Here is a 13,451-nt window from a genome sequence, read left to right on the forward strand (position 1 = left end):
TGTGATATGTGTAAATAATTAACAAATGATTTAACTATAGCACGTTTATTTTTTTTTTGTCTTTGAGCTTTTTGGGCGTTAACTTTAGTAACAATGGTCTGAAATGACATAAAGTTGCATAGTTAAGTAAAAAAACTAAGGACACCTTAATTACCCTCCAGTAGCATGAGAAGCTTGATATTGGGCTCTATGTGGTACCAGAGACGTCGGATGATTGTTTGTGACAAGTTCAAAATATATATATATATATATATATATATATATATATATATATATATATATATATATATATATATATATATATATATATATATATATATATATATATTAGTTTACTGGATTGTTTTAAGTCTCTCGTCTCTTTTTTATCTTGTTTTTAACTTTTTTGTTTTTTTAAGTCTGTGATTTTTACGTGTGAAACTTTCACACCGTCATCTTGGCAATAAGATTCAATAGTCGTGGCTAAAATTAAATACATTTAAAAAAATGTATTTGCAGGGAGCATCATAACTTCCTCAAGCTGTGCCTTCGGCTTTTGTCCAATCATCTGGCTCTGGCTGGGGGCGTGGCCACCAGTATCTTAGGTCGGCAGGCCAGACCCCTGACGAAACTGCTCTTCAGACTGATGGACTCCTCAGTGCCTGACGAGATTCAGGAGGTAAGAAGATGCAGGGGGGGGGGGGATTATCAGCATAGTAAAGACCAAGATAGATAGTAGAAATAATAAAACAGAGACACTTTGTGAACAAACACAACATATTTAGGATGAAGTTCTCACTTAAAGAAACACGGAGCTGCAGCAGCATCTCTGTCACCTTTTCCATGCCTGTAATTAAAGCTGTTTTATTCTATTTTATCTGAATCGTCACTCCTCAGCTGTTCTCTTGTGTATGTAATCATTGAGATTAGCTCAGTGGACATTAAAGAGACAGTAGTGATGTTTAGAAGTGTGTTTGTATGAGGTTCTTCTCCAGAGTCACAGTTCTACTACAGTAGTTTATAGAAACACACAAATCAATGTTCTGCTGAGGACGTATTCCAGACTCCTAACAGAATCTATTGCAGTTTAAGTGAACGCTATATTTAGAATGTCTTCCCCTCTTTACCTTGCTGTCAAATTGCTGACACAAATGAACCAACAGATAGAGGCAGTGATAGACCAGCCACTCCTGTGATCTGTGAGGTAGAACGACTGGAGTCTGGTGTCTTTAAAGAGAGCGTAGAACGGCTTCACTTCTCTGTTCCCTTGTTTATTTTGTGTGACTTTGGTGAATCCGAACCAGCCAAAGTCACAGAATAACACAAACTGATCTTAATTTATTTAAGTGTCTACACATACACTGATGATGGAAATGTACTTCATGCAACCCTACTTCAAAACATCCAAACAGTACTTTCTTAACATGTCAACAAACTCTGGATCTGTTGCCCCACCTGAAGCTTTGTGTTGTGTGTGTGTTGTGTGTGTCTCCATCAGGCGGTGATCGAGACTCTGTCGGTGGGGGCGACCATGCTGCTGCCTCCGCTGAGAGAGAGGATGGAGCTCCTTCACTCCTTGCTGCCTCAGGGCCCTGACAAATGGGAGAGTCTCTCCAAAGGACAGGTACGCTATGCTTCCTGATACACACACCTGTCAGGATCCATGACTCTGGATGCATGTGTAGAGTTTTATTTTCTGAATTCCAGTGGAGACGTATATGCTTAAAACTGAGCACTTTTTTTATACATTAATCTCATTGTTAGACATTAAAAGCCGGTCACAGCCGCTGGTTTACATTAATGTACTTGAGGTTTGTGTAGATTAACAAATGGTTGGTTGATGGCTCACGTTGTGGTGTTGGTGGAGTAAAAGGCTGGTTTGGTTCCTCTAAGTGGTCAGCCGGTTAGCTTAGCGTGTTTCTGGCTAAGTTTAGCGGCTGTAGCCTGACGTTGATGTAGAGATATAAAAGTGATATCGATCGTATCAGTTAACTCTTGGCAAGAAAGCAAATTTAGTGTCTTTTACAAAATATCAAACCGTTCCTTTAAAAGTACAAATTTGCTGTTAATTTATGGAACATTTCTGCACATGCAAAAAATGTGCAGTTACCTCAATAATTAAAAACCTAGTGTTTCATGAAATATGACTAAAACAGAAGAGCTGTGATAACCGCCGCCGAGGCTAGCTTGTTGACTGCACATTGGACTATTTCCCCTCAGTATGAACCTCCATGTTTACCAGTTTAACACCGAGTGCTGTTTGTCGGCTTGTTTTTTCTGTCTAGGTCAGCAGTCTCATTTTAAACGTGTGTGTTTTTGTGCCACAGAGGATGCAGCTCGACATAATCCTGACCAGCCTCCAGGACCACACCCACGTGGCCTCGCTCCTGGGCTACAGCTCTCCGGCCGACGGGCCCGAGGGGCTCTGCTCTGGCCCGGGCTTCGCGGCCGCCCCGGACCCGACGTACAGCGACACGGCGGGACACCCTGACACCCACCTGGCCGAGATCCTCATGAAGACGCTGCTCAGGAACCTGGGCTTCTATACCGTGAGTAGATGTTTGCTGCAGCTCTTATCGGAGAGTTCGCTCTTATTGATTTCAGTGTGTGTGCCGCTCGATAACAAACCATTATCTGAGAGATCATTAACGATCTGTTTGGAATAGACCAAGGCAGACGTTACTCAGGAAGGAAGCGCTGTTGTTTCACCCTCTCCAAGTCTTCACAAGCTTTTCACACACTGTTGCTGGTATTTTGGCCCATTCCTCCATGCAGATCTCCTCTAGAGCAGTGATGTTTTGGGGCTGTTGCTGGGCAACACGGACTTTCAACTCCCTCCACAGATTTTCTATGGGTTGAGATCTGGAGACTGGCTAGGCCACTCCAGGACCTTGAAATGCTTCTTACGAAGCCACTCCTTCGATGCCCGGGCGGTGTGTTTGGGATCATTGTCATGCTGAAAGACCCAGCCACGTTTCATCTTCAATGCCCTTGCTGATGGAAGGAGGTTTCCACTCAAAATCTCACGATACATGGCCCCATTCATTCTTTCCTTTACACGGATCAGTCGTCCTGGTCCCCTTGCAGAAAAACAGCCCCAAAGCATGATGTTTCCACCCCCATGCTTCACAGTAGGTATAATGTTCTTTGGATGCAACTCTGCATTCTTTCTCCTCCAAACACGACGAGTTGAGTTTTTACCAAAAAGTTCTATTTTGGTTTCATCTGACCATATGACATTCTCCCAATCCTCTTCTGGATCATCCAAATGCTCTCTAGCAAACTTCAGACGGGCCTGGACATGTACTGGCTTAAGCAGGGGGACACGTGTGGCACTGCAGGATTTGAGTCCCTGGCAGCGTAGTGTGTTACTGATGGTAGCCTTTGTTACTTTGGTCCCAGCTCTCTGCAGGTCATTCACTAGGTCCCCCCGTGTGGTTCTGGGATTTTTGTTCACCGTTCTTGTGATCATTTTGACCCCACGGGGTGAGATCTTGCGTGGAGCCCCAGATCGAGGGAGACTATCAGTGGTCTTGTATGTCTTCCATTTTCTAATAATTGCTCCCACAGTTGATTTCTTCACACCAAGCTGCTTACCTATTGCAGATTCAGTCTTCCCAGCCTGGTGCAGGTCTACAATTTTGTTTCTGGTGTCCTTTGACAGCTCTTTGGTCTTGGCCATAGTGGAGTTTGGAGTGTGACTGTTTGAGGTTGTGGACAGGTGTCTTTTATACTGATAACGAGTTCAAACAGGTGCCATTAATACAGGTAACGAGTGGAGGACAGAGGAGCCTCTTAAAGAAGAAGTTACAGGTCTGTGAGAGCCAGAAATCTTGCTTGTTTGTAGGTGACCAAATACTTATTTTACCGAGGAATTTACCAATTAATTCATTAAAAATCCTACAATGTGATTTCCTGGATTCTTTCCCCCCATTCTGTCTCTCATAGTTGAAGTGTACCTATGATGAAAATGACAGGCATCTCTCATCTTTTTAAGTGGGAGAACTTGCACAATTGGTGGCTGACTAAATACTTTTTTCTTTGCATGCATATACTGCCAGGAATCTTGTGGAATAAAGTTTTACATTATTTATCTGAATCTGCAAAATAAATTAAGTTTTCAAAGAAATGTAGTGGCGTAAAAAGTATAAAGCAGAATAATATGAATGTGAATACTTTAGTGTAAGTATAAGTACCTCAGGTCAAAAGGTGGTTTGCCGAACATTTTCTGCTTTGAAAACACGTCTTTCGTGTTCAATGTTCAATTCATTCTTTTATTCTTCAAGTAATGTGTCGTATTTGATCAGAATACTGAAAGCAGCAGAACTGAGTACACGTTGTCTGTTTATTTATCACAAGTAAACTGCGTTGCGATATATATTCAACGTTCTCACGTTCCCCTGGTTCTTAATGTAAAATGCCGACCAGATTATCTGCCCAGAGAATCGTTTGTTTACATTCATCCTGATGCAAAATAAAAAAAGGTTTTTCTTGTGTAGCAAATGAACTCTCGTCGTGCAGCCCTGTGTTGCATAATGACAATAAACTATACCCTGACCGTGAGTCCTTGAATGTATCCCTCACATCGTACTTGTGTTGTTGTTGTGCAGGATCAGGCGTTCGGTGAGCTGGAGAAGAACAGCAATAAGCTGCAGCAGGGCACGTCCTCCTCCGACAGCAGCCAGCCGGCTCACCTCCACCAGCTCCTGTGCTCCCTGCAGAAGCAGCTGTTGGCGTACTGCCACATCAACTCAGTCACCGAGGTACGGACACTCGGCTCGTCTTGTTCAAAAACGCCGACTCTCTCTTCCACGGATAGCGGCTTTATTATGTGGAAAATCACGGAGTTATTCAAACCTCTTGGTCCGGTGCCAATCGGATCATGTGTTTTAGGTTTTTTTTCTTAACACTGGTGAGATTATAGCTTCACCATTGAAAGGCAGAAGCCCTCTGATGTCCAAGCTGATGAAGTTATTTACTCTTTAATGCACATCTAATCTCAGAACTCACATGGTCTTCTTCATGAAGCGTAAAAACTAGTGCTGGGCAAGTTAACGCGTTAATTTCGCGTTAACGCATTCATTAATTAACGCCAACAATTATTTTATCGCGCGTTAACGCATTTTTTAAATTTATTATATATATTTTTTTTTTCTTTTTTTTAAATTGAAAGACAAGAGACAATATATATACATAACAACAAGAGGATGACAAGAACAGTGGGATAAAAGCCAGCAAACATCCTATAGTCAGTAATGTTAGTGCACCTATATGCTGAAATTCACGGTAAACGCATTTAAACAGCACAGATCGGGAACGAGCGAAGGACTTTGAAAGTTAGCGGAAAGATTAACGTGAGACAACATCCGGTTTCTTCAGACGCACATCCGGTTTTCAGAATAAGATGCTAACAAAGTATGAATTATATTCACATTAAGTATAAAACATGCTACCTGCATCTCGTGAACCAAAGGTTATTGACCTTTTGTTCATATAGCAGTACTTTTAAAATAAAAGTGCGCAATACACTACTTTTGAATTCATTATTGAACTTTTCCATAACAATGCGATTCATCGCAAAAAATCCATGCGATTAAATGTTTTAATCGTTGCCCAGCACTAGTAAAAACACATTATTTTCAGAACTGATGCATGAAAGTAACTCTCTGTATGCTCTGTGATAATGTGACGATGTTCAGCAGCCTTCAAGCCAGATATTTGAATTTAGATTAAATGAATTAAGCGTCTTGAGACATTACGGTCCTCGTGCTTTCTCTCTGCAGAACTGCAGCAGTGTGGCTTTACTCCACAAGCATCTGCAGCTCCTGCTGCCTCACGCCACCGACATCTTCTCCCGCTCTGCTGCTCTGATCAAAGAGAGTTCCTGGAACGGCAGCATACGAGAGAAGCTGCAAGGTGAAGAGGATCGGTTCATCTCTTGTGGCTGAATCTCTCTCTCTCTCTCTCTCTCTCTCTCTCTGTCTCTCTGTCTCTGTCTCTCTCTCTGTCTCTCTCTGTGTGTGTGTGTGTGTGTCCTCCGCTTGTCCACTTCTGCCTCTTCGTCACAAAACACTTTCATTATTTCTCTTCTTCTCACGCTACTCACTTAAAGACTGTGCAGGTTAAACTGCATAAAACATGTAAATCATTTAGGTTATATGTTTTGATATGAAACATGATCATTTATTCAAAGTAAACAGAAAAGATCTTTGGAATAAAACGTTTTATTACTTTTCAATATCGTGCACAATTGTCTATTTGAGCTTCTGTTAGGTGCTGGTGTCAGTATTACTTCTCATTCACTGAATACTTATTACTCTATTGTTTATATATATTTATAGTCTTCCTCTATTGTTTTCTTCTTGTTCTTCTGTTGTAATCTTTGATCAATAATTTCCTTTGGGATTAATAGATTTCTATCACATCTTTTATTTCTACCGACCCTTTTCTCACCCTTTTAACCAATATTTCTTTGTTTTTTTTTCATTATTTCTTTGTTTTTTTTCATAATTTCCTGTGTTTTTCAACCTCCGTGTCTCCATCTCCAGATGTGATCTACGTGTCGGCGGCAGGCAGCATGCTGTGCCAGATCATCAACTCGTTGCTGCTGCTGCCGGTGTCGGTGGCGAGGCCTCTGCTGAGCCACCTGCTGGACCTGCTGCCTCCTCTGGACCGCCTCAACAGGCTGCTGCCTGCTGCCTCCCCTCTGGAGGACCAGGAGCTGCAGTGGCCCCTGCATGGTGAGCAAGAAGCTAAAGAAACCCTGACCCTGCTTTGTAATCTATATCGTCTTTATATAATGAGTTTTATCATCTGGCAAAGACATGTCTAAGGAATTCAAAGCATGTACTCTATCATCACACGAACAAAGTTCCCCTTGTGGGATGAATAAAGTAACTATCTCTCTATTATCTAATAGCATTCACACCGTATCAACATTGATTAGCTGTTTGGTAATATGAAAAAAAAAAAACAATGAAGCAAACATTCCTGTGAAGTTAAAAAGTGTGTTTCGCCCCTAAAAATGTAAATAAACTAACGTTACTCAGAGTAATAGGTTATTATTTCATGACTAAAAATGTTTTCTATTTTAACAGTGTTGTGTATTATATACACTGGGTCACCAGGTTTGTTTTAGCTGTTCTATCACTAGAGATCAAAAACTAATTTACTGCACATTAATGTGATTCTCTTTGAATGAAAAGTAGGTTGAATATATTTAGTTTGGATTTGGTCGGTCTTTGTTCCGTACGGAATCCCTTTGGGTTATAATGTGGTGACAGATTTAAGGATAACATGGATGCGTGTCAGCCTCGAACCCTCGTCTTGATTGTGACAAAACTTTTAACAGTATTGTGCTTTTCCCTCAAAGCTGGGTGGCAGTTTATTTTGCACTGGCTCTATACAAAGATTTAGCATCTCACTATTTAGCATTTACTCATTTTGTCCTCTAGACGTTTTGAGGCTTGTGAGCCACAAATGTAATATATAACTCTTGTTTTTCTAGTTTTCGATATAATTCACGGCTGTAAGTCTGCACAAATCAAAGGCTGTGTAGAGCTCCCAAGACCTTATTTTCCCTGAAAGTGTAAACTTTCATTCATACTGTCCTACACCACCACACAACCTTCACTGTCCAGGTACGTCTGACTTTGCTGAGCCGGCCTCGGGGATGTCGCTGCCACAGCCGGCGCTCTCCTGGGTGTGGCTCGTGGACCTGGAGAGGACGGTCGCCCTCCTCGTGGGCCGTTGCCTCGGTGGGATGCTGCAGGGGGCTGCTACCTCGCTGGAGGAGCAGGTTACCGCCTACTGGCTCAAAACTCCCCTCTTCAGCAACGGCTTGGAAATGGACATCCCACAGCTCGGTAGGGAGGGGCGGGTATGGTGCTGTGACGGCCGGGTTTAACATGTTCATCGCTGGCAGTAACCTTTCAGCTGTTGAGGGCAGTTTGTGTTTCTTCTTTTTGCCCTTGTATACTTGAGACGATGAATGTTTGTCCACTTGTGTCTTTCAGACTCGTGCATCAGCTCATTGCTGGAGGCAGCACTGTCCGATGATGAAGAGCAGAAGCCCTTTGACTCCACACTGTGTCCCGGCTTGAGTGTCTTGGTGGATTTGGCGCTGTGTTCCTCTAAAGAACCTGCCAACAGCCTCTGGATCAACATGCAGGACTATGGCATGAGCAAAGGTCCCCTTTTTGACTCAGCATGTAATGAATTATATTGTCTCTGTGCCAGAGGTGTCAGTCTTGACAGTGAACTGTACTGTGTGTTCTGTTACAGACTGGGACAATGCGTCTCTCAGTAACGAGTCCCTGTTGGACACTGTGTCCACGTTTGTGTTGGCAGCCTTATTGAAGCACACAGGGCTGCTGGGCCAAGCCTGTGGAGAGGGCAGGTACCGTAACATCCTATTTATGATGTGTTAAAGGTCTGCACATTGTCCCACAGTGCCAGAATAGATTAAAAATCACATGTCACAAGTATATTTTTGTTTTCCCCGTCAGGTACCAACCATCTAAGAACCTGGCGGAGGTCTATCGCAGTGTCTACAAGGTGCGGAACCGCCTGCTGGCCTGTAAGAACATGGACTTCGTCCAGACCAGATCCTCTTCACGTGAGAGGAGGGTGAGTTTGCATTTAAAGTCTCACAAACTGCTTTTTATAATTAGAAGATTAAACAAGTCTTCTCATACAAATAGTTCTGATAGATACCACTCTATCGCGGACTCCTCTTATAGAATTAGTAGTGTAACGGGCCGTAGTTGATCCGTACGGATAATGTGAACAAATCCGTGTTTAGATCAGCAGGAGGAGAGCTAGTTACGTTAGCAGCACAGCTAACGGCTAACGCAGGGAGGTTCCATTCAATTACGTTATGATGCGTTCAGGCTTTGGAGTTTTCCACAGTTTACAATGCTTCAGAGCGGTTGGAATGATTTTTCGCGACAGTGGTGGAATAGTTAGTGTGGAGCCTTGTAGACTAGTTGCTATAACAAAACAACCACAAAAACATTCTGTATCATTTTCAAATCCACTCATGGATGTTATTTTGTAACATTTCTGTCAGATTTCAGACAATCAGGACTCCCTCGACATGGACCCTCAGGAGAACTCGTTCACGCGCACCATCGACGAGGAGGCGGAGCTAGAGGAGAGAGCCGACCGTGAGAGAGAGGAGGGGCATCAGGAACAGGACGACGAAGAGGATGACCGGGAACACGAAGTAATGACGGCTGGAAGTGAGTACACCTGCATGGAGTTGTACTTTTTATGTGTGCTAGTATTTCATTTAAAACATGTATCTCTCAGTTCATTCAAGGCTCTTTCTTTTATCCCGCCTGCTCGCATTCATTCACATCTCTGCTTTGTGACGGTCGTTATTCAACTGGTGAAAATGCTGAACAATCAGTTTCTGCTGAATTTGCTTGGCAGTGTATCGTGTTGGGCGAAATTCAAGTCTTCCAATCAGGTGTTGTCATGTAGGTGCAGAAGTTTCAGGGGTTTGGATATTTATTTAATGATGTACGTGCAGTTAAATTCTAAATTCAATGCTAATCTCAATTTATTTTGTTATGACAAAGCATCCCAGTGATGTAAACAATACTGTTCTCTTGTGTTGTCACAAAACCAAATGAATGCCTTGATTGATACCTGCTGAAAATGATTTATTATTTTACCAACGTGTGTTCATACCTTTCAGGACTGGAGAAACTGTAAATTTAGATGAGCTGTAAGTTCATAAGTCTCCATCTTCACATGTCACACTGCTGCTCATGACCGTTTAAAGTGGCAATTAGAAGATTTTCATTGAGACAAATGTCTGTTAAGTCACCATCACTGAGTCATATGGCCCATTAATGAAAGTGTTGCAATATTTATATATTTGCAGTGATAAAAACTGGGTGTTTGTGGTGACATTCCCGGAAAAATCTGCTGTATTACAGTTTTTCTTCATTATATACACACACAAAATGGAACTACGCACAAAATTTGGAAGAATTGCCTGTTAGTTTGGAACTGAAATCTGAAGGATTGACACTTAAATTCCTTGCAAAAATAAGTTATAACAGTGCTGTGACCTCTGAGTGAATGTAAGTGAGTGATGCAGTGTGTATGTCTGGGGCTTTTATTGTGAAAGGTGAGAACGGAAAGAGCCGCCGCTGCCGTTCAAAAGAGTTTTCCGTCTTGGTTCAGAGGACGCAGCCTCCGCGATGTTATTGGATTATGAGTAGAGAGAACGAGAACATGTCTTTAGTGCAGAATAACACAGTTAGAAGGACATCAATCATAAAAAAGTCAAAAACAAGTAGACTGTCTTAGCATCCACAAGTGTTACCAATGTTAGAATAAACGGAGGCTCCACTTCCTATATAAATTGAACTATTTACATTTTTGAGGCCTCTCCTGTCCTGCACAGAATTTAATGTTTTTTAGAGCAAACGGTTTATTTGGGTTGAGATTTTAAATAGTCATAAGAATACAATGTTTTTGATTAAATATCAAAAATGTAAGCTTCGTTTTGACTGCTTTTCTGACGGAAGCGTTCGTCTCACATGATGTGTTCAAGGACCGTCGAAAAGGTGAACATCTGACGATAATATTGTGTTTTTACAGCTTCTGGCTTTGATAAACGGTGTTGTTTTGGCGAGTGTTTAAAGAAAACATGCTTTTCATCCCGGCAGTGGTTTTTGGTGGAAATACAGTAGATGTCTGTAAGGTGATGTCTGATTGTAAGATCCTTGTTGTTGTAATTTAGGTCCAAGGTGTGCTCGGAGGTTTTGTGATGCGTTTCGTTTGTATGAGCTTTGGTTCTGATCTTTGCAGCGCGTCACCATTGAGTGTATTGTGCGGCTGCTGCTTGTCCTCTAACCCAGCATCTTGTGTGTGTGTGTGTGTGTGTGTGTGTTTTATTTGTGTATGTGCATCTGGCACCACACAGAAATCTTTCAATGTTTCCTCTCAGCGCGGGAGGTGGCTCGCAGTCGGGACAGAGAGCGGGCCAGCAGCAGCACAGGACTGGGCTCTGGCTCGGCCTCCAGGACCGGAGGAGGAGGAGGAGGAGGAGGAGAGGAGGACACTGTCCTGTCTCAGGGTCTCCCAGAAGGCCAGGACCTGTACACGGCCGCCTGTAACTCTGTGATCCACCGCTGTGCCCTGCTGCTGCTGGGGGTGAGCCCTGTGCTGGGGGAGCTGACCAAGCAGAACCAGGAGGAGGAGGACCAGACCCAGTCCGCCACGGGAACACAGGAGTGTCTGAGCTTCATGACCAGGTCTGAGCACCTAGATTCATTATGAAGGGGGGAGGGGCTGACACATCAGAACTCAAATAGTTGGTTCCCTCTTCAGTGGTGATTTTGTGCTGTTAGAATATCCCTCTACTGTAGAATGAGGCTAATGTAACCGCACAGTATTAAAGGATAGTTCCACATGTTAAAAACAAGCTTATTAGAATTAATTTAACAACGGTGTAATGTTTGTGCGAGACTTTTTAACATTTAAATATTACCGACACTTGAGGCTTTATAAAAGGATTAAAATTACGTCTTTCCAACTGTTTGATGTGCAGTTTAAAATCACACAAGTGAAAAACTAAGACATGAAATAGTTCAGAAGCGAAGACATAGGAATCACTATATAGGGCTGTAGCTAATAGTTTAAAGCTTCATTCATAACGTTGACATTTAGATTATAAATCAACATTTAAATGCTGCGCACTTCTTTTTTTGCACGTCTATTGATTCTGTTTGAACCTACAGTAGTATTTGTACACAGTTGCATATACAGATCAGGCTCCACTGATATTGGTAGTATTAGTATTAGTATAATGTTAGTATTCTAATATTTGTAGAAAAGTCAAAAAGTCAACATTTATTGAAAAAAATATAGAAATTGACAACATGTTTATCCAAACTATAAACAGGAAATAGACGGATCAGTCTGGCAGCAATCAAACAGGACATCAATTATATTTATATAACTACAATAACAAAAGGCTTGTACATTTTTTAGGTTAACATTCAAAGATTAATTCAAAAACTTGAATAGAAGCTTTGAGTGTAAAAAACCAACCCTATTTATAACACAATATAAAATGCAATAATGAATAATTTTTTAGAAGACAGTCGTACAGTAATTGTTAAATATATAAACTGTAATATTAGCATGAATGTAGTAAATGTTTATGCGTAGTACAAATATATTCTGTACATACAGAGACGTAGTAAGCATTAATTATATAAAATGGTGAGCCATCTTTTTTATGTATCATCTTTGGGGTTCAGTGCATGTTTAGTTCAGTCACAGTTGTAACCGTTGCTGCGTCTTTAAGATTAGTTTGTGTTTGTGTCTGAAGGAGCGAGAGTCTGAGCGCTGAGAGCCACTCAGTGCAGAGCAGCCCGAGCTACAGACTCATGAAGTCCAGGAGCGAGTCAGACCTCTCTCAGCCGGAGTCAGACGAGGAGGGGTGCACTCTGGTAGGACACACACACACACACACACACACACTATCACACACACACACACTATCACACACACACACTATCACACACACACTATCACACACACACACACACACTATCACACACACACACACACACTATCACACACACACACACACTATCACACACACACACTATCATACATACACACACACACTCTATCATACACACACACACACACTCTATCATACACACACACACACTCTATCATACATACACACACTCTATCTCACACACACACACACACACACACTATCTCTCACACACACACACACACACACACACACAATCATACACACTCTCTCTGTCTCTCTCTGTGTGTGTGACCTGCAAGACAGCACAGACAAGAAACAAGGGAACGCCCACAGCAGGCCCTGCTTAAAGCCAGAGGCCGTCACACGCGTATACATACATATGCGTATACATACATATGCGTATACATACATATGCGTATACATACATATGCGTATACATACCCGTCTGTCTCACTGCATTGGTATTTGTGTGATGTAGAGATTTGAAAGCTGCATCACGCTCTGTCTCTGTTTCCTGTTTCAGAGCGGAAGGAGGAACGTTGACCCGGACTTGGCGTTCTCTCACAAAAAGAGAGGTAAAGATGATTTTCAGGAAAAGGTCCGTCTGATGTTGACGAGTGAGGTGATGGCGGGTCGTCAGTCACACGTTGCTCTTGTCTCTCTGTCTTTTGGTTCCTGTGTGGATAGTTTATTTGCTTCTTTTGGGGCAGTTGAGCCCCAAAGACAAGAGGAGCTCCAAGCAAGTACACGATGGCATGTTTCTTCCTCTCGTTAGCTCACTCCTCCATGACTGTGATGCCCCCCCCCCCGCCATTCATCTCTCATGATGAGGTTCTTGTTTTGAGCTTCACTTCAAGACACTGTCGTAGTCTACCTACAGCAAAAAGACAAAAAAGACCATACAGATGTGCCCATTGTTCAAATAACAGTTCATTCT

General features: G+C 42.2%; 1 protein-coding gene across 1 annotated transcript in view; it reads left to right on the plus strand.

Moving 5' to 3' along the window:
* Positions 1-13,451, plus strand: part of LOC142943544 (putative E3 ubiquitin-protein ligase HERC1) — a 67,418-nt gene that overhangs the window by 12,105 nt on the left and 41,862 nt on the right. Inside the window, exons 12-25 of the mRNA XM_076085109.1 lie at positions 499-658; positions 1,478-1,603; positions 2,307-2,528; positions 4,590-4,742; positions 5,763-5,895; positions 6,528-6,719; positions 7,620-7,844; positions 7,995-8,168; positions 8,263-8,377; positions 8,487-8,607; positions 9,050-9,221; positions 10,922-11,252; positions 12,335-12,455; positions 13,038-13,089. Of these exons, the coding sequence (XP_075941224.1) occupies positions 499-658; positions 1,478-1,603; positions 2,307-2,528; positions 4,590-4,742; positions 5,763-5,895; positions 6,528-6,719; positions 7,620-7,844; positions 7,995-8,168; positions 8,263-8,377; positions 8,487-8,607; positions 9,050-9,221; positions 10,922-11,252; positions 12,335-12,455; positions 13,038-13,089 (2,297 nt within the window). The remainder of the gene's footprint in view (positions 1-498; positions 659-1,477; positions 1,604-2,306; positions 2,529-4,589; positions 4,743-5,762; positions 5,896-6,527; positions 6,720-7,619; positions 7,845-7,994; positions 8,169-8,262; positions 8,378-8,486; positions 8,608-9,049; positions 9,222-10,921; positions 11,253-12,334; positions 12,456-13,037; positions 13,090-13,451) is intronic.

The sequence above is a fragment of the Anarhichas minor genome, unplaced genomic scaffold (assembly GCF_050575085.1).
Source record: "Anarhichas minor isolate MPS153535 unplaced genomic scaffold, ASM5057508v1 ptg000139l, whole genome shotgun sequence".
NCBI classification, from domain to species: Eukaryota; Metazoa; Chordata; class Actinopteri; order Perciformes; family Anarhichadidae; genus Anarhichas; species Anarhichas minor.